General features: G+C 41.0%; 1 protein-coding gene across 3 annotated transcripts in view; it reads right to left on the bottom strand.

Moving 5' to 3' along the window:
• RPS6KA5 (ribosomal protein S6 kinase A5) overlaps positions 1-24,448 on the bottom strand; it is a 183,614-nt gene that overhangs the window by 17,494 nt on the left and 141,672 nt on the right. For 2 of the 3 annotated variants that reach the window (XM_082451268.1, XM_082451269.1), the window contains 5 exons: positions 24,069-24,172; positions 6,666-6,816; positions 2,998-3,159; positions 1,159-1,284; positions 645-778 (listed from right to left, as the gene is read on the bottom strand). In XM_082451268.1, coding sequence (XP_082307394.1) covers positions 645-778; positions 1,159-1,284; positions 2,998-3,159; positions 6,666-6,816; positions 24,069-24,172 — 677 coding nt within the window. The other variant, XM_082451270.1, reaches the window with a different exon arrangement.

Raw genomic sequence — 24,448 nt, 5'->3', positions numbered from 1 at the left:
CTTCATCCCTCTTCACCAAGTTTTTGGAAGCATTGCCCCAATCCTAATTTTGTTTTTATTTACAGTGTATTCAGAATGTAAGTGTCAAAATATCAGAATGATGCTTCCCTGAAAGTAGTGAGTCATACACCCACCAGAACAAGTAAAGCATTATTCTTGAGAAAAATGATCATTTCTGAGTCAGGAAAGAGCTAATCACATGAAGAAATGGATGCTCTACTTGCCTGACAATTTGGTAATAAGAATATACAATCATGGAGGTAATAATCAGTTACCAAAACAACTAGCTGGCTCTCAAACTACCTATAGGTCACTAAATAATTGCAGAACAAAATATTTCAAATATACAACTAATAGGAATGGCAAAAGCTGCTGAACTCACTAAGCAAGTCTGATTAAATAACACCGCCACAAGAAAGTCTTCTCATAATAACCTCAAAAGCATATCATACTATGATTTATGTCTAAAATGGATTACTTTCTCAGAGCTAGAAGTATAATGGATCAACCAATGAGCTGAATGGCTAAAACCTTGGTTAAAAACCTTATAATATACCATTATTTTCCTTTTAAATAAAAATCTTAATTTATAGAATCCATTGACTAGGACGAATACATAAGAGAGACTGCTGGAAATGTGATACCTTTTGCTGATTATTTTGACTGCAAATGCTTGGTTACTTTTTTTGTGTATGCACTTTCGACAGATTGAAAAACTTCCTTCTCCCAGTGGTTTGTCCTTCAGATCTAGGTCATAGTGTTGATAGAATGGAGAGTCCTGACAAGAAACCAACATCATTTCACTTAAGAAAATATTAGTAATACACAGGGATGATAAAATTGTTGAGTAACAGAACATTATTAATGTTAATAAATAGGAGTGGAATACATTTATAATCTCTAAAAATTCATCATTAGCTCATTTCTATCATGTATATCACTTATTTAAAATATGTTACTTTCTATCGTAAGAAAGGAGCTCATTCAAATGGATGTTAATAATTCTCTAGGGCAAATCTTACTATTTCCATTTATTCATTTTTTAAAACTACGTTTTAGTCAAATGGAAAGTCTATTAAATTTACTTGACTTGAGAAAGTCAATTAGTGTTGGTATTTAAACCATGAATATATCATTTAATTAACCACATGGCTACACCTTCATCATTGCACTCCTTGCCACATTCGTCACTCTGGGACGATCGACTCCCATGTGAAACTGAAGAGGGTCTATGACGGCTGCATTACGCTTGAAGAGAATAGAAGGAGCAACAAAGGAATAGCCCTAAAAAAAAAAGAAAGGTAAAAAAATAAGGATTTGCAATTTTCCAGTTTAGCACAGACTAGATTGTAATCATTTTTTTCTTCTTTGACTCCGTGCTTTCACCGCTGAGGGCGTGGGTTCGATCCCTCATCGGGGAACTAAGATCCCACAAGCCACATGGCGAGGCCAAAAAAATAAAATAAAATAAAATAAAATAAAATAAAATAAAAAGCTCAAATATTTGTTAAGATGAATCTAAAATGCAAGGTTATTTCAAATCAATAGAATAATGCTTTTCAGAAGGAGATCATGCCATCTTCTGGTAGAACTAAACCGATTCAAAATTAAAGGCAGAAAAATACTTCCTTCCTATCCCACCCCCAGTATCTGACTCACAGATATAATTCTTTTGCATTGCTGATAAAAGTTTGCTTATAAACAAACACAACTAACTTCTCAAAAAAGGTACAGTTAAGGAACTAAAAAGTGGTCCAAATGCTACTGGTTTTCAAACTAGATAAATAGCAAGTTTCATTCCAGTCAGTTTCTAATTCAGCAATTACTTGACTCATTATATTTCCTTAGGTTAAATTTAAAATTGAGTTTTAGAAAAGGAGTCAAATCAAACGGCAGAATGATGTGCTGAACCAAAAGTGGTACAGATCTTCCTTGACTTACAATGGAGTTACATCCTGATAGACCCACCATAAATTGAAAATATCCTAAGTTGAAAATGCATTTAACACACCTAACCTACCAGACGTCACAGCTTAGCCTGGCCTACCTTAAACGTGCTCAGAACACTTACATTAGCCTACAGATGAGTAAGATCATCTAACACAAAGCCTATTTAATAATAAAGTGTTGGCTATCTCATGTCATTTACTGACTACTGTACTGAAAGTGAAAAACAATGGTTGTTTGGGTTCCGATTGGTTGTAAGTACATCAGCTATTTACCCTCGTGATCGAGTGGCTGACTGGGAGCCGGGGCTCACTGCTGCTGCCCAGCATCGTGAGAGGATCATACTGCACATCACCATCCCGGGAAAGATCAAAGCTCTAAGTATGGTTTCCGTGGAATGCGTATCACTTTTGCACCACCATAAAGTCAAAAAATCCTAAGTTGAACCATCGTAAATTGGGGACCATCTGTATAATGATGGATGATTAATCTGCTTAAGCTAGAACATTCACTAATTCGAGGAACATGTTTTTCAACGTCTGCTTTGTCCCAGCCAAGTGCTAGCCACTAGTGTCACCTATGTCCAGAGACAGTGTCTGGACAGCCAGATTAAACCAAACTACTGGGATGCTAATGGGAGTCAAAGAAGTGAAGCTATGATGCCATTTAATAGAATATTTTATCTTAAGTCTGAGAAAAGATCCTTTCCTAAGTGTAAAATCCTTTCTAAATCTTTTTTACGAGTTGAGAAACAGTTCTGATTAGTCACTGAAGATAAAGAATCAGATAACACTGTTTATGAATTACGGAATATTTTGTATGATTAAAAGTAAAGTAGTATCATATTTTCTATGAAAGAGCTTGAACAGAAGTAAAATTTCAGGTGTAAATTCAACACATATTTATTTGCAATATCTCTGTATTTAATAATTTTGAAGAGATTAGACAGTCCTGTTTTTCAAGATGCCAAAAAGCTTTCACATGGGAAAATTAATCTTTTCTTTCAAAGCATACATGGCCAACAAACACGTGTGGGCTCTTGGAGATTACCTGAAACAGCCTCTCGGAGCTCTGGGGCAGTGCTGCGGGAGAGTAGGTGGGGTCCATTTCTGTGAACTCTTCTGCAAAGTTACTCACATCTAATTCATCTCGGATGACTGGCTTAAAGGGCGCGGGCACTTTTTTGGCAGCTAAATCATCCCAATTTATTTTCTAAAACAGAGGAAGAAAATTGGTACAAAGTAGAAATCAACAAAGTTGAAATATATTTTTGAAAAATAACAAAGATAATGATTTTAATTGAACAACAGAGAGAAGCACATATTTATTTTTTTTTTAATATTTATTTTATTTATTTATTTTTGGCTGCATTGGGTCTTCGTTGCTGTGTGTGGGCTTTCTCTAGTTGCAGCGAGTGGGGACTACTCTTTGTTGTGGTGCACGGGCTTCTCATTGTGGTGGCTTCTCTTGTTGCGGAGCACAGGCTCTAGGCGTGCGGGCTTCAGTAGTTGTGACACGCAGGCTCAGTAGTTGTGGCTCGTGGGCTTCAGTAGTTGTAGCTCACGGGCTCTAGAGCGCAGGCTCAGTAGTTGCGGCTCACGGGCTTAGTTACTCTGCGGCATGTGGCATCTTCCCGGACGAGGGCTCGAACCCGTGTCCCCTGCACTGGCAGGCGGATTCTTAATCACTGCGCCACCAGGGAAGCGCGAGAAGCACATATTTCAAACCAATGATTTTAAAAAATATTTTTTACAAGCAGGAGCACATTTTTTGACCACAGCTTACAGCTCACTAAAGCTGTGACTGAGATGAGACTTTCTCCACCACTGTGGAATCTCGTGCTGGCCACTGGGGGGCACCAGGACACCCTAGTTCACCCTTAAGGATAACAAAAATTATTTTGTCATGAGTCCCGTGAGACAGGCATTAAGCCAAACCAAAACCAAACCAAACCTAAACTAAACTATAATAAAGGGCTTTAAAATGGATGTGAATATTAACTCTAAAGGAACATCCCTATTTTTTAGAGGCAATGTTAACTAGCTTTCCTTCTGTACTTGCTTTTCCTCCTGGCCATCTGGACAAATTAGAAAATAAACAAACTCACTCTAATTCATGCATTGGTTTATGTCTATAAATCTAAATGATACTGTGATAGTATGAACTGATGCAACCATTCTTTTCTCATTCAACTGTATTCAAGCTATTCAACACTGACTCTTCTCTCCCCCATGGGATAATCCAGGCCCCCTTTCTACCCATGTCAGTCACTGTCTGATAAACTGCCATGTCTTATATTATTCAAATTCAACCCTCTGTTCCGTTTTCTTTATTCTCCTTCTGCCACAAAAAACAACCTCAGATAATACTTACTGAATTGAATCCCACAGATACCCTATTAATATATTTCTCTTATAATCTAAGATGTCATCCTTGATAGTAAGATACACACTTATTTTATGTACCATTAAGAAAGAAAAAGCATTACCAATTAGAATAGTAAAATGTTGTCCACTGTAAGCTGCATACTGATTTCAGAGATGGTAAAATGTGAAACTTGCACTTCTTGGTTGGTGACGTTCAGTAAGTATAATCAACTAACATAAAATGTTTTTATTATGCCCTCTTGTGGAGGCAATGGAGGTAAAATCATTAAATTACAAACCTTCAAAGTTTTCAGTTAAAATGGGTTTTAGAGATCATTTAGTTCATCCTCTTTATTTGATCCAGATGGAAATCGAAGCCCGGAAATTAGAACTAACCTTTTCACTTAAACATTTGGGAGGGTCAGTCTCTTGACTTTCTAGTTCGTGTTCTTTCCTAGCGTATGATTACATTACAAGCATATGATTACAAGCGTATGATTTGTGCTTGGCTCTTGTACATACATTAAGAGAAACTTCTAGAGTAAAGGGGTAATTTAAAGAAATATACTGTTAGCAGGAGAACGTTTAGTATGGAGAAAATTGAATGCTCTTACAATCCTCTCCACCTCCACCCCATTTGGGTCTTTACAAGTAGAATTTTGGTCTTTCCTGAAGTGTCCCTGTCATTTAAAAAGTCAAGGCAATTAAATAACCTAAAATTACTATTCTAAGCTATAGAAAGGAGAAACTTCTCTAATATGAAAGCTATTTTGCAATATTCACAAGTACAGGGAACCGTGGAGAAAAAGATCCTACGAAAATATGATTTGGGGTATTTTGCTTGAGTACCTTCTTGAATTTTACCTTATTGTTAATTTTTAGCCGAACTTCTGAACAAGGTATATGAAATAGTTTGTTCAAATGTTAACCTTTCCAAGCCATATTAATCTATGAAATGCACATGCTGAGAAATTAATTTTATTCTAAAGATACTTCTCACTATGTTACTGAACTTCTGTAAGATGTACAGTAATGATTTTCTAAATGGTCACACCAACAGACTGAAATAAATGTGCCCCTTTTATTTTTTTTAAATTTTATTTATTTATTTATTTATGGCTGTGTTGGGTCTTCGTTTCTGTGCGAGGGCTTTCTCTAGTTGTGGCAAGCGGGGGCCACTCTTCATCGTGGTGCGCGGGCCTCTCACTATCGCGGCCTCTCTTGTTGCGGAGCACAGGCTCCAGACGCACAGGCTCAGCAATTGTGGCTCACGGGCCTAGTCGCTCCGCGGCATGTGGGATCTTCCCAGACCAGGGCTCGAACCCGTGTCCCCTGCATTGGCAGGCAGATTCTCAACCACTGCGCCACCAGGGAAGCCCAATGTGCCCTTTTTTGAGTATGTAAGTACAGAGAGAGAATTCTTATTCTCAATCACTATTTGTTTTTCTATATTAAAAACACAATAAATAACAACATGAAAGCTTACTCTACAGTAGAGTTTTTTTCTTTGTTTTGGTGTGATATTTTCATTAATTTTGGTGATAATAATGTAAAAGCTCAGCCTGCAAAGTAAAAATAAAACCTTGATGGTCCCTTTTGAGCATAAATATTTAGGTCATGCTTGTTGATACGATGAAATTATTTAAAAGTCATAAGCTCAGAGTTTTAGAAATCGAGGTCATGGTATCCCAGGTTGACCATTTAGAATGAAATAACTAGCCAACTCAGTCTATTTAACTTTTTTTTCAAGTTATCTAAAATTTTGGTAATTTTTTGGAGAACACTTAGCGTACTAGGTTGAGCAGACGTGTTGGTGCTCTGCAGAATGGTCTTATTAGGCTTTTGCAGAATAAGAAAAGCACTGTTTCAAGTACAAAGAAAATAAATGAATAATTCTCTATATATTATAATACGTAACTGAGAAAGAGGCTGATTTTGAATTTTCTAAGATTTCTTCTGGGAAAAGAAGAGATGAAATCACTATCTAAAAAGTATAACACAGTGGCAGTAATAGCTCGTGAACTGAGAAGTAAAAAATATAATAAAAGTCTCCTTAGTCTATATGCCTAATTCTTGAGATCACAAATGGAAATCAATACTCAGAAACTCTAACCAATAAGTATGTAGAAAATCAAATGTTATTATAATCCTCCCCTCTCTCCCTTCATATAGGGAGAAAAAGACCATTTAGGTCCCTACAAGTAGAATTCTGATTCTTCTTAAAGGATCCCTGTCATTTAAAAATTGGGAGAAAATGACTCCGAAACAGCCCAAGTTCACTCATTTCACCAAGAATGCCAAGTACCCGGAAAACAGCAGGGCATATAAGACCATCTGTTCAATACGTTTCACCTGAAAAAAGAGATGTTCTTTGATTTCATCTGCATCACGTGGACCACATCCCAGTCTTTTCTTGGGCTCTTTCATTAAGAGACGCTGAATTAGGTCTTTGGCTACAGCACTCATTTCTTGGGGATACGGAGGCTCGCTTTTTAATATTCTCCTGTAGGCAGACAAAACTTGCTGTTAAAACAACCATAGGATGAAGTTATAGTGACCGTATTCTTCACAGAAAACAAGTATGGCGCAACACACTCTGAAATCGAACTATATGTGAAAAACGGAGATAAAAATATGAGATACCATGAAATCAAATTTCTCAAACTTAAGCAGAAACAAAAAGCATTGATCATTTTCCAGTATAAGTCAATCCTCATGGGAAACTAACATCCCAAATATTTAATTAGAAAAAAAAAAGGCTTGGGGTTGGATTAGATCTCCTATCTATGGACTAGACTCTATGAGTAAAACTTTTACAATGGAAACAACTTTAATAAACTCAGGGAAGAGAATTCAGCACTCAGATTTGGAAGGACAAAAGAAATCCCAACTCTACCTGCCTAGCTTCTCTTGCCCTGTGTGCCAGTGAACATAAGGCGCCAGCGGGAATGGAGAGGGAAGGAAGCCCCAGAAAGGGAGAGTCAGAACCCGTTGGATGTGGCTCAACTCTTGACACCAGAGCTGGGGGCTCTTCATGGGATGAAAGCATCTGCTTATTTATCTGTGACGCTAAAACAGACTGGCAAGCCTTAGAAGGCAAGTGGTGCCCAAAGATGGAGTAAACGCTACTATTTATTACAGAAAGTAAAAAAATTAAGATGATCAGGTTTCTTGATGAAATATTTTAAATTATTCTAAGGTCACAGATGAAATTGATCCAATCCAAATGTACCTTTGCCCCTCTTAAAAGCCAGAGCAATAGTTTAATGAGAAAGAAATAATGGAAGGGGCTGATGGAAATTAAGAAGCTTAACATAGTACACATGGAGATAAACAGTTTCTCAATTATTTGGTTTGCAAAAAGTCCCCTGTTGTGCATGAAAATAGTAATAACTGTTGTGGGACAAAAAATAGATAACAAATTAATAAGAGATAGTACAGTGCAGTTAAGAACAGGAATTGGAGCCTTTTGGGATCAAGTTCAAGCACTGGCTCTGCTGCTTATTGGCTGTGTGACCTTAAAATAGTTAATTAATGCCTCTGTACCACAGTTTCCTCAACCGCTTTCTCAACCGCAGTACCTGCCTAAAATGGGTATTATGCCTCTTAAATGAGCGAAGACGTGATGTACAGTGCTTGGCACCGCCCCTGAAACGCAGCAAACGCTTGATCAATATGAGCTACTCGCTGTCCTGCTCCCTCATTTAAGGCAACCACAAAGAAAACAGACAGCCTGGAGCAAGGAGCACTGAGCATCAGGGAAATGAAGGTGGGATGGTAACTTCTGACTGAACATTCCAGCAGTGTTGTTCATTTCAAAGCGAATTCTACTTCTAGCACTCCATCCTGGGAACCTAAGAAAATGCTGAAAGAACAAGCAAAAAAAAAAAAAAAAAAAAAAAAAAAAGCAGCAGAACCCTCTTTTCTTTCTGATTCTTTAGTGTTTTCCCATGGCTCACTGCCCGTCAGGGTTGCAGCATTAGAGAGAATCCTCTCCTGACATAAGGTGCGGGCGCCCTGTTTCTCAGGGAAAAGCAAGCATAGCCTGTTCCATTTCTCCATCTTTAATGTCCTTTCTGCAGGCAAGGGTTTCTTGTGTAAAAGGACCAGGCTCTAGATTCACTGCTGCTGAACCATGTGTAGAAAGAAGCACTTTGGCTGACTTCATCTGAGGGTACCGACTCTGTACTGTTACTCTTAACACCTAAGTCAGCGACGTTTACTGGCAGTCTGCTCCGTACCAAGCACTGGGGGAAGAAATGGTCAGTCTTATTGACTGCGGTGGGTTCGTGGAGAAGGAGAGCCAGCGAGAGAGCCATGAGCACCTGAAGAGGGGCACGGCCCCACCGAAATGCCCAGACTGGAAGCAGGCACAGGAGACCCCGTGCACATGTCAGGGCAGTAGTCTGGGCACACAAACAACAGCTTCGGTGTGCCACCGAGGTGTGCGTCAGGTCCACATACAAGGGAACGAGAGGTTCAGATTCGGGTGAGGCAGGGATCAGATCGGGAAGAAACTGAGTAGAAATCTACAGGAATTCCTGCTGAAAACAGTGCTGATGAGGGAACACGCAGAACAAACAGCGATGGCCCCAAACCCTCCCCTTTCCTGAGTGAGAATAATAGGGCCAGAGCAGCAGGAGCAGACCCGCACAGAGCATGCTCAACACCCACCCGACGTAGAGGAGTGACAGCAGGAGCCTCGCTGGAGACTCACGGAAGGGCCACTGCTGTTGTCATATAAGCAGAGTGAGACAGGGTTTCCTTAGCGATGTGGAGAGGCTCTGAAGCCCAGGAAGAGGACCAGAAACTGGGGATGGGGTGGTAAGGAGACAGTAGGCTCAACCCTTTCCTCCACGGGAAGATGATCCCGGATTTACCTTCTTCTTATACTGTTTCCTTGAAACGCACCGGGGCAAGATGGATGTGAAGCGTCAGGTGTGCGGTCATTCTGAAGTTACCCCTGAGAAGTGAACCGCGCCTGGCCAGACAGGTGTGAACAGGCACGTAGGTCCTGGAGGTCGTCTTGTCCAGGACTATTTAAAACATATTCACGAGCCTCTGTGTGTTCTCTCTTATTCCCAAGGGTGTCCTTGTGGGGGCTTGGAAGCTGTGTTCGTGGGAGTTAGAAGACAGAGTTCCTGCTCTGAGTTTCCTCTGCTGGGTGGTCCATGCCCGCCCACTAGGTCCCATCACTAATGGCTGAGCGTGTCCCTTCTGGTCTGGGAAGTCAGGCCTAGGTGGTTGGAAGGACCTCTGATGAGATGTGTTTGATGTTGTCATGCCGATACACTATGCTTCCTGACCTGTATCCTTCCAGAAAGCTAAGTAAAACTGGTGCCAGATTCCAGCCTATTGTGCCCTGTGAGTATGAATGTCAGTCTGAGGGCCAGCCCACCGTGGCTGTGCAGGGTGGGCGCTGAGAAATGCGGGTGCAGGTGGAGGGTTTCTGTGGGATGCCCACTTGTAACAATACCAGGGCATCTTGCAACAAGGGCTGGGAGACATTTCTTGGGTGTTGCTGCCACTTTACCTCTTCCAATGTGCTTGATTTCTGAACTGGTAATAACCCAGAGCTATTTTTTCTTGCTTCCAAATGAATCTTAGAGCCCTCTGTAAAATCAGAACAAGCTCTGAATTAACATATCACGTTGAACACTTCACGTGTATATTATCATTCAATCCATACAAAAATCCTATCAAAAAGCTATTATTATCCCTGTCTTACAGATGAGGAAAGATTCCTTTCAAAAAAAAAGCAAGAAATATACATATGAATTAAAATTTCAACCAGATATTTTAGAACCTGGATAATATTAATATTTATTTGCAAGAATTAGTGATAACACAGCTTAGAAAATTTTGAAAAAGAAAATAACTGGGGAGAATTTGCCTAACTACATAGTAAAATGTATTATAAAACAAAACTGTGAAAGTGAAGTGGTAGTAAAATAAATTAACAGCCATATCAAGTGAATAGAAGAGACAACTTGAAAAATAACCAGGCATATACAAAAACTTTTTAAAAAGTTGTTTTTAAAAAGTGACCAGCCAACATAGGAAAGACCGCATTGTTTGACAAATGTGTTGGGTAAACCAGCTATGTGGGAAAGAAACAAACAAGGCAAGACCCTTGCCTTATACCGTAAGCCCAAATAAACTCTGAATGGATTGAGGAATTACATGTAAAATGCAAAATGAAATAAAATTAAAATCTATAATAATATATAAATGAATATAAAATGTCTTCCTATTCATGGATGGAAGTTTCTGAAAACCCCTGTGGTAAAAGAAATGCACAACTGATTAGCTTAAGAATTTATGGAGTAAAGGGTGAGGACATCAAGATTAAAATTAAACCTATGACGGAGAGAGAGGTAGGTAGATACAAAATAAGCAAGGATGGTAAAATATTCACGGTAGAATCACGGCAGTGAGTATGTAGGTGTCCACCGTAACAAATATTTGCAACTTTTCATAATAAAATGTGGCGGAAAGAGTGAACCTATGAAACTTGGCACATGTGTTTGGTATGTTCACTAAAACATAACAACAAAGAACTGTCCCAATAAAAAGTTATCAGTGACCTTTAGGACAGTGGTTTATGCTCACCTCATCCCTCCACATCACCCACCCACATCACCTACATCCTACAAAATTGCCGTTTCCCCCACTCTTTAACCTTTTCCTTCATTTTTCTTCACGGAATTTATAGACTATTATGTATTTATTTGTCTATTATTTATCTCTCCCAACTAAAATATAAGCTCAGTGGGAGTAGGGATTCTTTATTTTTTTTTTTAAAAAAAAAGCAGTCTTGTTCACTGCTTTATTCCCTGGGGCCTAGAACACTGCTTCAGCCTAGAGCAAGTCCTCAACAAATATTTACAAAATCAATACATGTCTAATTGTTCTCCATTTACTATATGAGGAGCTTTCCTCCTCAGTTTCCATAGATGCCTGCAGATAACTTTTTCACTTTTTTGCAGATAGCAAAAGATGAGTTGATTATTTCTATTTGTCCTCCATTTATAAGTTCACAATCTTCCCCATTTCATTGTGGACTCTCACTTCCTGGTTCCCCAGTGGTCCCCAAATCACAGAATCACATACGTGCCTGCCTGAGTTAGAACGATTTTTCACTGAACTACTGACTCTTGATTTTTGTGCAACACAAGGGGGATAGTAAAGCATATCATGGTGTTATGTACTCAGTGGTATACTACACAGCCATTACAAAAGTATGTTTATGAAGAGTTTGTAATTAGAGAATGCTTATAAATTTACATAAAAACTGCAAAATATGAAGTTAACTTCTAGTATGAGCACAACATTATTCAGGTGAAGAAGACTAACGGGAAATAGTAGCAGTGTTCATCTCTGGGTGTTATTACTGCTGTTTTCCTCCTACGCACGCTTTAAACTATAGTGAACATTACTTTTAAGAATAGGAATGCTAAAATGAACTTCATTTACAAGATCACGGACCTGCTGAGAGCACTGCCCAGACCGGAGAGGACTGCAGGGAGTCTGCAGGCCCCTGTGCGTGTTTCCCCACCGTCTGAAAGGCATTTCCTTCTGCCCTCCGCCTTTGCAAACCTCATCGGCGCTCTCAGCCCAGCCCATGCTGTCTCTCCATCAGGAGGGCGTCCCTGATGCTCTCAAGCCCCAAGGGACTGTGCCACCTCCGACACCCAAGGGACTGTTCCGCCTCCGTACTTCCACAGCATTCATCTTACCACTCAAACATTTGTCAACTCTCCCTCTTATGATGAATTGTCATCTATTTATTCCATATCTTCCCAAACAGTATGTAAGTTTTCTTAGGGCAAGAACTGTGTGCTTCTATTTGTCTTCCTCCTAGGAGTTAAAAATCACTCAACAAATACTCAAGTGATTAATGAAATCAATCCCTCTGTTGTCTCTGGACCAGTCCTTCCCAATCCTTTACCTGAAATGAGCATCTGCCTCACCAGCAAACAGCCACACGGAACCAAGTGTTACCCAGGAAAGAGCATGAAGCAACTTTTCAGTCACTCTGCACTTGACCCCAGCCCCACCTCCCTGGAGCTCTGAGTCTTCAGGTAACTGAAGCTTAGCTTCCTTGTCTGTAGGACAGCACATGCTGCTACCTCATTTTCAGCATTGTAAGGATTCAAGGCCATGACGTGGGTGACTCTGGGCACAGAGGCTGGCACACAGGGGGGCCCTCAGCCTGGCTACTCCACAGGAGCGCCCCTTCTCTGAGCCATGAGACTGGCTGCCCACAGAGGACGGTCCCATGCGGTCACTTCCCTCTGCATGCCACTGAGCTCTTTCTCGATCCAGATCCACCTAACCTGTGCTTCCTGAGGCCACATCCACTGGGTGATTAAGAATAATGAGATGAGATTCTATGGCTGGTACCCTTGCTGGCTTTTGCGGAACGTGCGACTCCACTCAAAGTCTCATCCAGTAATTCCCGGGAGTCCCCAGCGCATGTCTTCTGTGAGCTATGAGTACTCCTCTTCACTCTCTCCTAAAGCATCTCGTTTTGTCTTTCACCCAGTTCCCCAACAAGGCCTCCGACCCCCACTGCCTGAGAAGCCACCCGACGGCTCCCATTCCTGCTGCTGCTTCTGGAGCCGAAGGGAGAAAATACCTGTTTCTCATGAGGTTAGAGGAACCAAAGATGTGTGCGTGATCCTGTAAAGATTTGGGCTAAATTCCTTTTCTTTTCAACTTATAGCATCTTCTCCCTAAAAGTGACAGATGAAACCTAGAATTGTCCTTCCTCGCTAAATGGCTAAGGCCTTTGTGAACCCAGCTGGTCTGCCTGGGCTCCACTCCCTTCGACTCTCGCACAGTTAGATTACTGATGGGTCTACTAGACCGGCTTATCAGATGTGCCTGAACGCGTCTTAATCTCAGAGGTGGGCCCGGCTTAGGCTAAAGCTGGGATCCCATTTCACTCACCAGGGCTTTAGCGGCAGACCTCTTCCCAGGCCCTCCTCCTTACTACACTCTTTTCTGTGCCCCAGACGATGCTCTCCAAGTCGGTACTTCTCCACCCACTCCATTATCTGTGTTAGAGTGCCCTTCCTAACAGGGCAAGATGACAGGGTTAGGAGAGAGCCTTGGGGGTTCCTGCGGACCAAGTGGCTGCATGTGACGACAAACTAAGGCCGTGTTGGGGGTCAAGAGCTGAGTGGAACACACGGAATTTCAAAGAGATTGAAATGGAAAGGAGCCCAGGCAGAAAGCAAGAGCCAGAGTACGGAGCCAAGATGCTCATCCAAAAGGATGGGGCCCTCCCGGGAGGCCTGCAGAACCACGGCACGTAAGGAACAGCAGATCACACCACAGAACAAAATAAGTGGCGGATTTGTGAATGCAGGGGCTAACTCTTCTTCCCACGGCCTTTTCCAGTAGCTGTGAGGCTGACCTTTGAGGCTCCAGGTGGATGGGAGCAGTGGAGAACCGGCTGGGGTGGAAATCAGAGGTGGCAGCGAAGCAGGAGGTGGCGGGGAAGCTCAGGAAATGGCAACCACTCTGACGGCGTCTCTGAGGGGCCCTCTCCACGGCAGGAAGGATCAGCCCTATGTTTTATGAAGGGCTCCAAACCCTCTCCCCACCCAGGGAGTGCTTCAGCGGCAAATTAGTAATTCAGTACCATTTGGCCCTCCCCCCCACGTGTTATGCAAGGGAAGCAGGAGTGAAAAGATCGGAAGGATGATAAGAGGGAAGATGGAAAGCTGAGGATTATGGTGCCAAGCGAAGGGTCATTTTCACCCTGCTCCTCTCCCATCACTGGACTCCGGTCTGAAGCTGCTGTAATTGCATCCTGTTAAATAACAGGTAGAGGAATAGCTCTTGTGACAAACATTAATAGATTTGGGGTAACGAGTCAAAAAACACCTGGGAAATATAGATACTGCTATTGGATACAAAAATACCTAGAGAGAAGAAAAGAAAAAAACAAATTGCATATGGGGAATTAAGAAGGCTTTATAAAATATGCTGACAAAAAAAATTCATCATAAAGACATAAGAATAAGAAAGCCAAGGAAAAAAATAAATTTGATCTCTTCTTAGCGTTAAGAAATAATGATACTTGTTGTTATTCTATACGTAACTCTGAAAGCAAAACATCAATAAACAGAAAATGTAAAATGATACAAATGGGCTAATTCAATATGTTACTGAATAATTAACATGGATAAAACAGAAAAATACAACAGAATTACTGTTTTTTGATTTTGCATTTAGAAGACTAAATTAGCACATCACACAAAATCAATGTTTTAAAATAATTACTTAAAGAGAAACACTCGTTGTGAGGACAAATAAATTCTTACCTAAACCAGGGGTCGGCAAACTTTTTTGTAAAAGGCCCATGGTAGGCAGATTTCTAAGATGCCCATGATCACTGTCTCCTTGTATTCACAGCCTCGTGTTGCCTGGACCTAGTGACTTTCTTATAACCAATATTATTCAGCAAAGATGAGAGAATGCCACTTTCATGATTAGGTTACAAAACATTCCATCTTCCTAGCAGACTCTCTCTATTGCCTTCCCAGCTTGCATGCTTCGATGAAGAAGCTGCCATGTTGGAAAGGCCCACACAGCAAGGAAGTGAGGGTGGTCTTCAGCCAACAGCCAGCAAGGAACTGAGGCTCTCAGTCCAACAACCCAGAGGAACTGAATCCTGCCAACAACCACATGCACTTGGAAGCAGATCCTTTCCCAGTTGATCCTTGAGATACTGAAAGCCCAGCCAACACCTTGATTGCAGCCTGTGAGTGACCTTGAAGTGGAGGACTTAGCTAAGCTGTGCCCAGATTCCTGATCTACAGAAATGCTGAGATAATAAATGTATGTTGTCTTAGGCCACTAAGTTTTGAGCTCATTTGTTACTGAGCAATGGATAATGGGTAACTAATACAAGGCCAGACAATACATTCTTCAGGCTTTGGAAGCTATATGGTCTCTGGGGCAACTATTCAATGCTGCTGCTGCAGCATGAAAGCAGCCAGACACGATACGTAAATGGATGAGTACTCTGTGTTCTAATAAAACTTAACTGATGGACACCGAAATTTAAATTTCATCTGATTTTCACGTCACAAAATATTGTTCACCTTTTGAGTTTTTCAACCACTTAAGAATGTAAAAACCATTCTTAGCTCACAGGCTACACACAAACAGGCAGCAGAATGGATTTGGCCTGCAGGCCATAGTTTGCCAACCCCCTACCTAAACAACACCTACAGCTCTGTTTAAACCATTATTCTTATAACACTTAGACCTGAATTTATACAACATTATGCTTAGGATAGCACTATGAAACACATTAGTAAAGTATACTTTATTGATGGATAATGAAATACCAAATAAACATCTCTTGGCAAGTATTTTGTAAATTTCCAAGGCAGAGAAAGTGAGACAGAAACAACCCTGCCGGAGATGATGGAGGAGCTGCAATCAGAACCTCTGCGTCCTGATGCCCAGGTGAGGGTAAATCTAATTATCCTGGTTTACACAGCCCCAGGCAAGAAAAAGCTTCCTTCTTGAAGGGGAGGCAGAAAAACTGCTAGCAATACCCGTGGCGGAGGGGACACCTTCCTGTGTGGCAGTAACACATACCCTGAAAGAGGAGGCTCTACACAGAGGCAGTAAAAGCTAGTGGGCAACATACGTGTACGAAAAGCACATGCTACACACATGAAATAAAAATAAGAAACAGATTCACAGACAAGCTAAAGAGCTATCACTCAAATCTATAATGTTGACAATGTGATGTTTGTTCAGAATGGTACCGAGGAATGACGAATCTAGAAATCATTTCACATGAACAGTTAAGAGAACTAGAAAGGTTCACCCTAGATAAAACTATCTTCAGACACCTAAAGCAATGTCTGGAAGAAACCACAGAACTACTCTGTTCTTTAGAGGACAGGACCAGGACCAGGACCAGAACTGACTTGCAGAGGTTAGAGGAAACTAATTTCAGCTTGTTTTACGGGAGGAGAAATTCTGATGGAAGGGGCTTCCTTGAAAATACCTTACACAACAGTGTTATCTGTTCACTGATGGCACTCAGACAGAAAGGAGAGGACCGTCAGGGACACTGATAAAGGGATTCTTACACCATGGAGAAAGTTCTCGTCTCATCCTAAATTCTTATCATATTTTAAAATTTGATAACCAGAGAAAACATATTTGTCCTGATTTTAGGCTACCTAAACAAAAGGCAAACAGATTACTTGGATAATATATTATTCTGATGCATCTCAAATAAACTCTATAGAAAGTATGCAGAGTTCAGGGGAGATCACAATAATTAAGGAATGGAAGAATTCAATGATCAGAAAAAGTCCTGGCTATTTAAGACATTTGGGGACAAGGTAATGATACATTTATCTGAATGGTGCATATTTTATAAAGAACAGACTATAAAAGATTTTACACCAGGAAAGACAATCAGAATGATTATCTTGAAAGGCAAAAGTAATGTGGGATAATTCAGCTATTACACTGTTAGTAAATTTCAAGAAAACAAAACAAAACAAAAAAACCATGGAATCATAGGTTAACACCAAGCTTTAAACAAAATTATTAACAACATGACAACGTGAATAATTAATTGATTAAAGGGAAAGAATCCTATTTAAATTCTTGAGAAATCTGCTCTAGTTTTAAGATTTTAGACAATCTGATTCAGGCTCTCTTTCTCTTGCTAAAACCAGAATGCCAACTAATTGATCTAAAGGCAATAAAAGCAATTTAAATTTGAACATCTTTTGGTTCAGAATTTTCCTGCCATTATGATCAGCAATATACTGTCTCTCTACAGGCAGACCTGTGGTGGAATGGAAAACTGTAAAAAGAAGATTGCTTGTGTATGTGGAATCAGAAAGAGGGAATTAGGGGAGCCACTATTTAATGTTGTCAGGTTAAGTCTGCCCTTTCATTTGTCACCATGACAGGTGTGACCCTGCAAGGGGACCCGAATTCTCAAGACTATGGGCAAGCTTTCCTACAATTCTGAGGCATTTTCAAACTGTCAAAAAGCACATTTAAAATAAGCAAAGTCATGTTTAGAATTTTAATAATAGGCATGATTTAAATTTGATTTTAACAAGAAATATTTCTGATCACTTAGCTTCAAAATTAAATATGCTGTAATAGTGGGAAATTATTTACTTCCTAATATGTCCTGTAAAAGGTACATTCTAAAAAAATTTAGCAGTTTTATTGAAGTAAAATTGATGTATTATACAATAAACTCACCATATAAAGTGTACAACTTGATAAATTCTGACATATATATATATACACACCTGTGAAACCATCCCCACAATCAAGATAATGGACATACCCAATGCCCTCCAAAGTTCCACTGTGTCCCTTTGTCATCTTTCCTGCCTCCCCCCAATCAACTGTCCCTCAATCAATTCCCACACTTGAGCCAGTTTATATACCCACAACCTCTTGAATAAAGGGGATGGTGGGTCACCTTGAGGAAGGACCCTGAGAATTTGTACTGTTAATCTTCCCCCCAGCCTTCCCCAAAGGGACTCATGGCCTTTTACCAGAGTAACTGTACACTGGGGAAAGGAAATCATCAGACCTTTCGGGGACTACTGGTCACTGGTTCTGAATTGACACTAATTCCAGGAGACCCAAAACATTACTGTGGCCCATCAGCCAGAGTAGGGGCTTATGGAGGTCCAGTAATTAATGGAGTTTTAGCTCAGGTCCATCTCACAGTGGATTCGGTGGGTCCCTGACCCCATCCTGTGGTCAGCGTCCCAGGTCAAGAATGCATAATTGGAACAGAGATACCTGGCAGCTGGCAGAATCCCCACATTGGTTCCCTGACCTGTGGAGTGTGGGCAATTCTGGTGGGAAAGGCCAAGTGGAAGCCATTAGAACTGCCTCTACCTAGGAAAATAGTAAATCAAAAAGCAAGACCGCATTCCTGGGGGATTGCCGAGATTAGTGCCACCAGCAAGGACTTGAAAGATGCAGGATTGGTGATTCCCACCACATCCCCATTGAACTCGCCTACCTGGCCTGTGCAGAAGATGGACGGCTCTTGAAGAATGACAGTGCATTATTGTAAATTTAACCAGGTGGTGACTCCAATTACAGCTGCCGTACCAGTTGTGGTTTCATTGCTTAAGCAAATTAATACAAGCTCTGGTACCTGGAATGCAGCCATTGAGCTGGCAAATGCCTTTTTTCTCCAGCCCTGTCCATAAGGCCCACCAAAAAGAGTTCCTTTCAGCTAGCAAGGCCAGCAATGTACCCTCACTGTCCTACCTCAGGGGTTATCCGTTCTCCAGCCCTGTGTCATTGTTCAGTTCACAATGCTCTTGGTCGCCTTTCTTCTTCATAGATAATCACGCTGGTCCATTACATTGATGACTTTGTGCTGATTGGACCTGGTGAGCAAGAAGTAGCAACTACTCTAGACTTATTGGTAAGACATTTGTGTGTCAGAGGGTGGGAAATAAATCTAAAATTCAGGGGCCTCTAGTGGATTTCTAGGAGTCCAGTGGTATAGGGCATATCAAGGTATCTCTTCCAAGGTGACGGATAAGCTGTTGCAGCTGGCGCCTCCTACCGAGGCACAGTGCCCAGCGGGCCTTGGGATTTGAGAGGCAACATATTCCTGATTTGGGTGTGTTACTCCGACCCATTTACCAAGTGACCCGAAAAGCTGCTGTTGAGTGGGGTCCAGAACAAGAGAAGGTTCTGCACCAGGTCCAGACTGCTGTGCAAGCTGCTCTGCCACTTGGTTCCTCTGATCCAGCAGATCAGCGGTGCTGGAAGTGGCAGACAGGGATGCTGTCTGGAGACTCTGGCAGCTCCTAGAGGTGAACTGAAGCACAGGCCCTTAGGATTTTGGAGCGAAACCCTGCCATCTTCTGAGGATAATGACTCCCCTTGTGAGAAACAGCTCTTCGTCTGCTACGTGGCCTTAGCAAAGACTGAACATTTAACGATGGGCCCCCAAGTTACACGCAACCTGAGATGCCCATTTATCTGATCCATCAAGCCGTAGAGTTGGGAGTGCACAGCAACGCTCCATCATCAAATGCAAGTGACATGCCCAAGACTGGGCTGAGCAGGCGCTGAAGGCACAAATATGTACGTGAAGAAGTGGCCCAAATGCCCACGTCCCCGCTCCTGCCACACCGCCTTCTGTCTCCCAGCCGGCATCTGTGGCCTCATGGGGAGTCCCCTACCTTAGCTGATAGAGGAAGAGGAGGCTCAGGCTTGGGTTACGGACGGTTTTGCATGATATGCAAAGGTGCAAGCAAATCTTCCCGGTGGGCAGAACTTTGAGCAGTGCACCTAGTTGTTCATTTTGCTTGGAACACGCAATTTTATACTAATTAATGGGCTGTGGCCAATGGTTTGGCTGGATGGTCAGGGATTTGGAAGGAACATGATTGGAAAGCTGCTGACAAGGAAGTCTGGTTGACAAAGATATTTGGGAATGAGGAGATGTGGACAGACCTCTCTGAATGGGCAAAAATGTGAAGACATTTGTGTCCTATGTGAATGCTCACCAAAGGGTGACCTGAGCAGAGGAGGATTTTAATAGTCCAATGGATAGGCTGATCTGTTTCGTGGATACCAATCCGCCTCTCTCCATTCACCCCTGTCATCACCCAGTGGGCTCATGAGCAAGGTGGCCATGGAGGCAGGGATGGAGCTTACGCATGGACTCAGCAACATGGATTTCTACTCACCAAGGCTGACCTGGCTTCAGCCACCACTGAGTGCCCAATCTGCCAGCAGTGGAGACCAATACTGAGTGCCCAATATGGCACCAATTCCCAGGGTGATCAGCCAGCTACTGGTGGCAGGTTGATTACAGTGGATTGTTTACATTAGAGAAGGGACAGAGTTTCACTCTAATTGGAAAAGACACTTACTACGGATATGGATTGCTTTTCCTGCATGCAATATTTCTGCCCAAACTGCCAAAGTTCCTTACGCACTGTCATGGTATTCCACACAGCACTGTTTCTGATCAAGGGACTCACTTCACAGCAAAAGAAGTGCAGCAATGGACCATGCTCATGGAATTCACTGGTCTTACCATATTCCCCACCATTCTGAAGCTGGCTTGATATCATGGTGGAATGGTCTTTCGAAGACTCAGTTACAGTGCAAGCTAGGGCGGCAAGGTTCTCCAGAAGGCTGAAACGCTCTGAATCAATATCCAATATATGGTGCTGTTTCTCCCATAGCCAGGATTCACGGGTCCAGAAATCAAGGGGTAGACATGGGAGTGGCACCACTTACTACTATCCGTAGTGACCCACTAGCAAAATTTTTGCTTTCTCTTTGCATGACTTTATGGTCTGCTAGCCTAAAGGTCTTAGTTCCAGGGGGAATAATGCTTCCTCCAAGACACGAAACAGTGATTCCATTGAACTGGAAATTAAGATTGCCACCCAGCCACTTTGGGTTGCTCAGGCCTCTGAATCAACAGGCAAAAGGAGTTGCGACACTGGCTGGGGTGAATGATCCTTACTATCAAGGGAAGTTGGACTACTATTCCACAATGGAAGTAAGGAAGACTATGTCTGGAGTACAGGAGATGCCTTAGAGGGTCTATGAACATTACTAGAACCTGTGACGAAGGTCAATTGAAAACTACAACTCAATCTAGTCAGGACTATTAATGGCCCACATTCTTTGGGAATGAACGTTTGGATCACCCCACGAGCTGAGGTACTTGTTGAGGGCAAAGGGAATACAAAGTGGGTAGTGGAAGAAGGTAGTTACAAAGACCAGCTATGACCCCGTAACCAGTTATAGAAATGAGGACGGTAACTGCCATGTGTATTTCCTCCTTATTTTGCTATGAATAAGTGTGTGTATAAATTATGTATTTGTTTCCTTTCCTCCCTTATTCCTTCATCATATCAGATAAGATGTGTTGACTTTATACCATGGTATTTAAATATTTTAAATGTATACCATAGTCTTTAAGTTATGGGATTTCAAGGAGAAGAGCGGATATCACTACACCACTCAAGGACTTTAGGTCCTCTTCTGGGGAAGGGGTTAGTGGGTTGTTGGGACAGCTGTATCATGTTAGGTGGAATGACCACCTTATTGTCTTTATTTGGAGATCAAGTACAGTTTAAGGAGATGCAAATGGCTGCCAAGGTGACAGGGGCTGGACTTGTAATGGTTAACTTCAAGTGTCATGTGACTGGGCCACAGGCTGAGATTAAACATTATTTCTGGGTGTGTCTGTGAGGGTGTTTCTGGATGAGATTAGCATTTGAATCCCCTCCCCAATGTGGGTGGGCACCAGCCAATCCCTTGGGGGCCTGAATAGAAAGAGAAGCGGAGGAAGGGAGGGTTCAGTCCCTTAACTGCCTGCCTGCTCAACCTGCAACACTGGTCTTCTCCCCTTGGGCTGGGATTTGCACCATGGGCTCCTCTGGTTCGAAGGCCTTCGGACTTGGACTGGAATTGCACCACGGCTTCCCTGGGTCTCCAGCTTGCTGACGGCAGATCGTGGGACTTCTTAGCTGTCATAATTGTGTAAGCTGATTCCTTATAATAAATCTCCTTTTATATATATGTGTGTATATATCCTATTGGTTCTGTTTCCCTGGAGAACCCTAATATAGTCAGTCACTTTATTTTTAGCCATTCCAGGGAGTATATAGTGCTATCTCATTGTTGTTTGATTTGCATTTCCCTGAAGACTAATGATGTTGATCATCTTTTTATGTGCTCATTCGCCACCCACAGATCTTCTTTGGTGAACTGTCTGTTCAAATCTTTTGCCCCTTTTAAAAAATGGAGAGTTTTTTTTTTTCCTTGAGTTTTGAGAGTTCTTTATATATTCTGCATACCAGTCCTTTATCAGACATAATTTGTAATTTTACCCCAGTCTGTGCCTTGTCTTTCCATTCTCTTAACAGTTTCTTTCGAAGAGCAGAAGTATTTAATTTGGATGAAGTTCAATTTATCAATGTTTGCTTTTACAGATTGCACTTTTTGTGTCTTATCTAAGAAATTTTTGCCTAACCCAAGGTCACAAAGATTTTCCTTTATGTTTTCTTCCAGAAATTTTATAATTTTAGGTTTTACATTTAGCTCTATGATCCATTTAAAATTTTTCTATAGAGTGAAGTATTTATTGAAGTTCACTTTTTTCCATATGATAGCCAATTGTTGCAGAATGATTTGTTGAAAAACTATCTTTCCTCCACTAAACTGACTCTGCACCTTTGTGTAAAAAAAAAATAAAATCAGTTACCTATATCTGTGTGGTTCTATTTCTGGGCTCTCTATTCTATTTCACTGATGATTTGTCTATTTTGATACAAACACCACAGTGTCTTAATTGTTGCAGCTTGTAAGTCTTCAAATCAACTTTGGTCTACTTTTTCAAAGGTGATTTGGCTATTCTATGCATTTAGACCCAGGTCCTATGCATTTAGACCCAGGGAGTCAATTTCTACTAAAAAAAAAAAAAAAAAAAGCCTGCTGGGATTCTAATTGTGCTGAATCTATAGATCAATTTGGAGAGGAATAACATCTTAACTATACTGAGTAGTTCCCTCACATATGGCGCTTAACGCTTATCACTACTTAACTGAATAGTATTTGAGGGGTACCTTCGGCAAAGATCTGAACTTCACTCTCTCTCTGCAGCTTTCTCCTCTCCAACACTCTACCCTGCAAACTCCAGCTTCCCTGGCTTTCCTGGACTGTCATTTCCATCTCAGCTCCACTTGTGTTACCCCTCCCTGCACTGCAGCCTGGATACTCTCTCAAGGCAGTAAGCTGGGCAATCATAGGGCTCACCTCGTTTATTTCCCGTCTCTCAGGGTTCACTGTGCTTCATTGCTAGATGTTCAATGTCTTCCATACTGTGGTTTCATATATTTTGCCCACTTAAAAAACTGTTTCAGGCAGGAAAGTAAATCCGGTCCCTGTTATTCCATCTTGGTAAGAAGTGGAAGTCTCAATTTTTAATTTTTAATGTCAAATCTGTTCTCAAAGTTATAAAATTCAAGTAAAAACAGGACAAAAACATAACTAGTAATTAGTACAATGTTTTATCACACTTCGTTTATTTGTTCATTAACTCATTTCATTCCAAGAACATTCATTGAATTCTGCATGGTAAGCACTGTGCTGGCATCTAAGCATACAATGCTGAGGGTCAAAGCCAGACAGGCCCCTGGCTCTCACAGAGCTTACAGTCTAGTGGGACAGACAGACATTAATCAAATAATTACAAACAAAAATCTAACACTGCAATTGTGATAACTGCTATGAAGGAAAGGAAAACAATGCTATGATAACCTACAAGAGGGTGATTTTATGGTATTTGTTTCTATTGAGCCTATATCCATGATTTGAAAAATATCACTACTGTTTCTTTAAGTTAAAGTCACAAAGAAATTCCATTATGTATACAGTGGGAAAAAAGTATCCATCAAATAAACATTAGGTTAAGATGATATGCTAAGTACTTTGGAGCACACAAAAATTACGACACTATCTACGAAAATTAAGATCTAATTGGGCATATAAAATATAAAGAAATATAAAGGTTATATATCTATATCCTACAGGAATATAATTGGAAATTTACCACTTACACATCGTTTTTGTCTACCCCATTAAAAAAGGTATTTTTTCTATCAGCCCAATTGCAGAAGTTTGATCAGTTCCTTTGAGAAAACAATACACTTATTTTATTTTGTTAGGTCTTACCTAGATATCTCAGCTTGGGAATTCTTCTCTCCATCAACAGTGAAAGGAGATGCTCCAGTTAGTAATTCATACATTAGAACACCTAAACTCCACCAGTCAACTGCCTATAAAACAACAGTAATTTCATTTTCTAGAATATTAACTAATTTTATTTTATAAAAAAGAAAAATGAACAAAATAAATCTATATATTTGACAATATTTTGACAAAAAGATTTTGTACACAGCTTCCTGTGCAAGGAGTATTAAATTAACACATGCAAAAAAGACATTGAGAGGACAAATATTCAGGTATCCTCAGAACAGAATTTAAACACAGAGAAGTCAATCAAGTGTTTCTATTGCTAAAAGTATTTCAATTATTTCCTAAACTAGTAATGA

This window comes from Balaenoptera physalus, assembly GCF_965194825.1.
Source record: "Balaenoptera physalus genome assembly, chromosome: 2".
In the NCBI taxonomy this organism is placed as follows: domain Eukaryota; kingdom Metazoa; phylum Chordata; class Mammalia; order Artiodactyla; family Balaenopteridae; genus Balaenoptera; species Balaenoptera physalus.
This window is presented reverse-complemented; position numbering and strand designations above follow the sequence as displayed.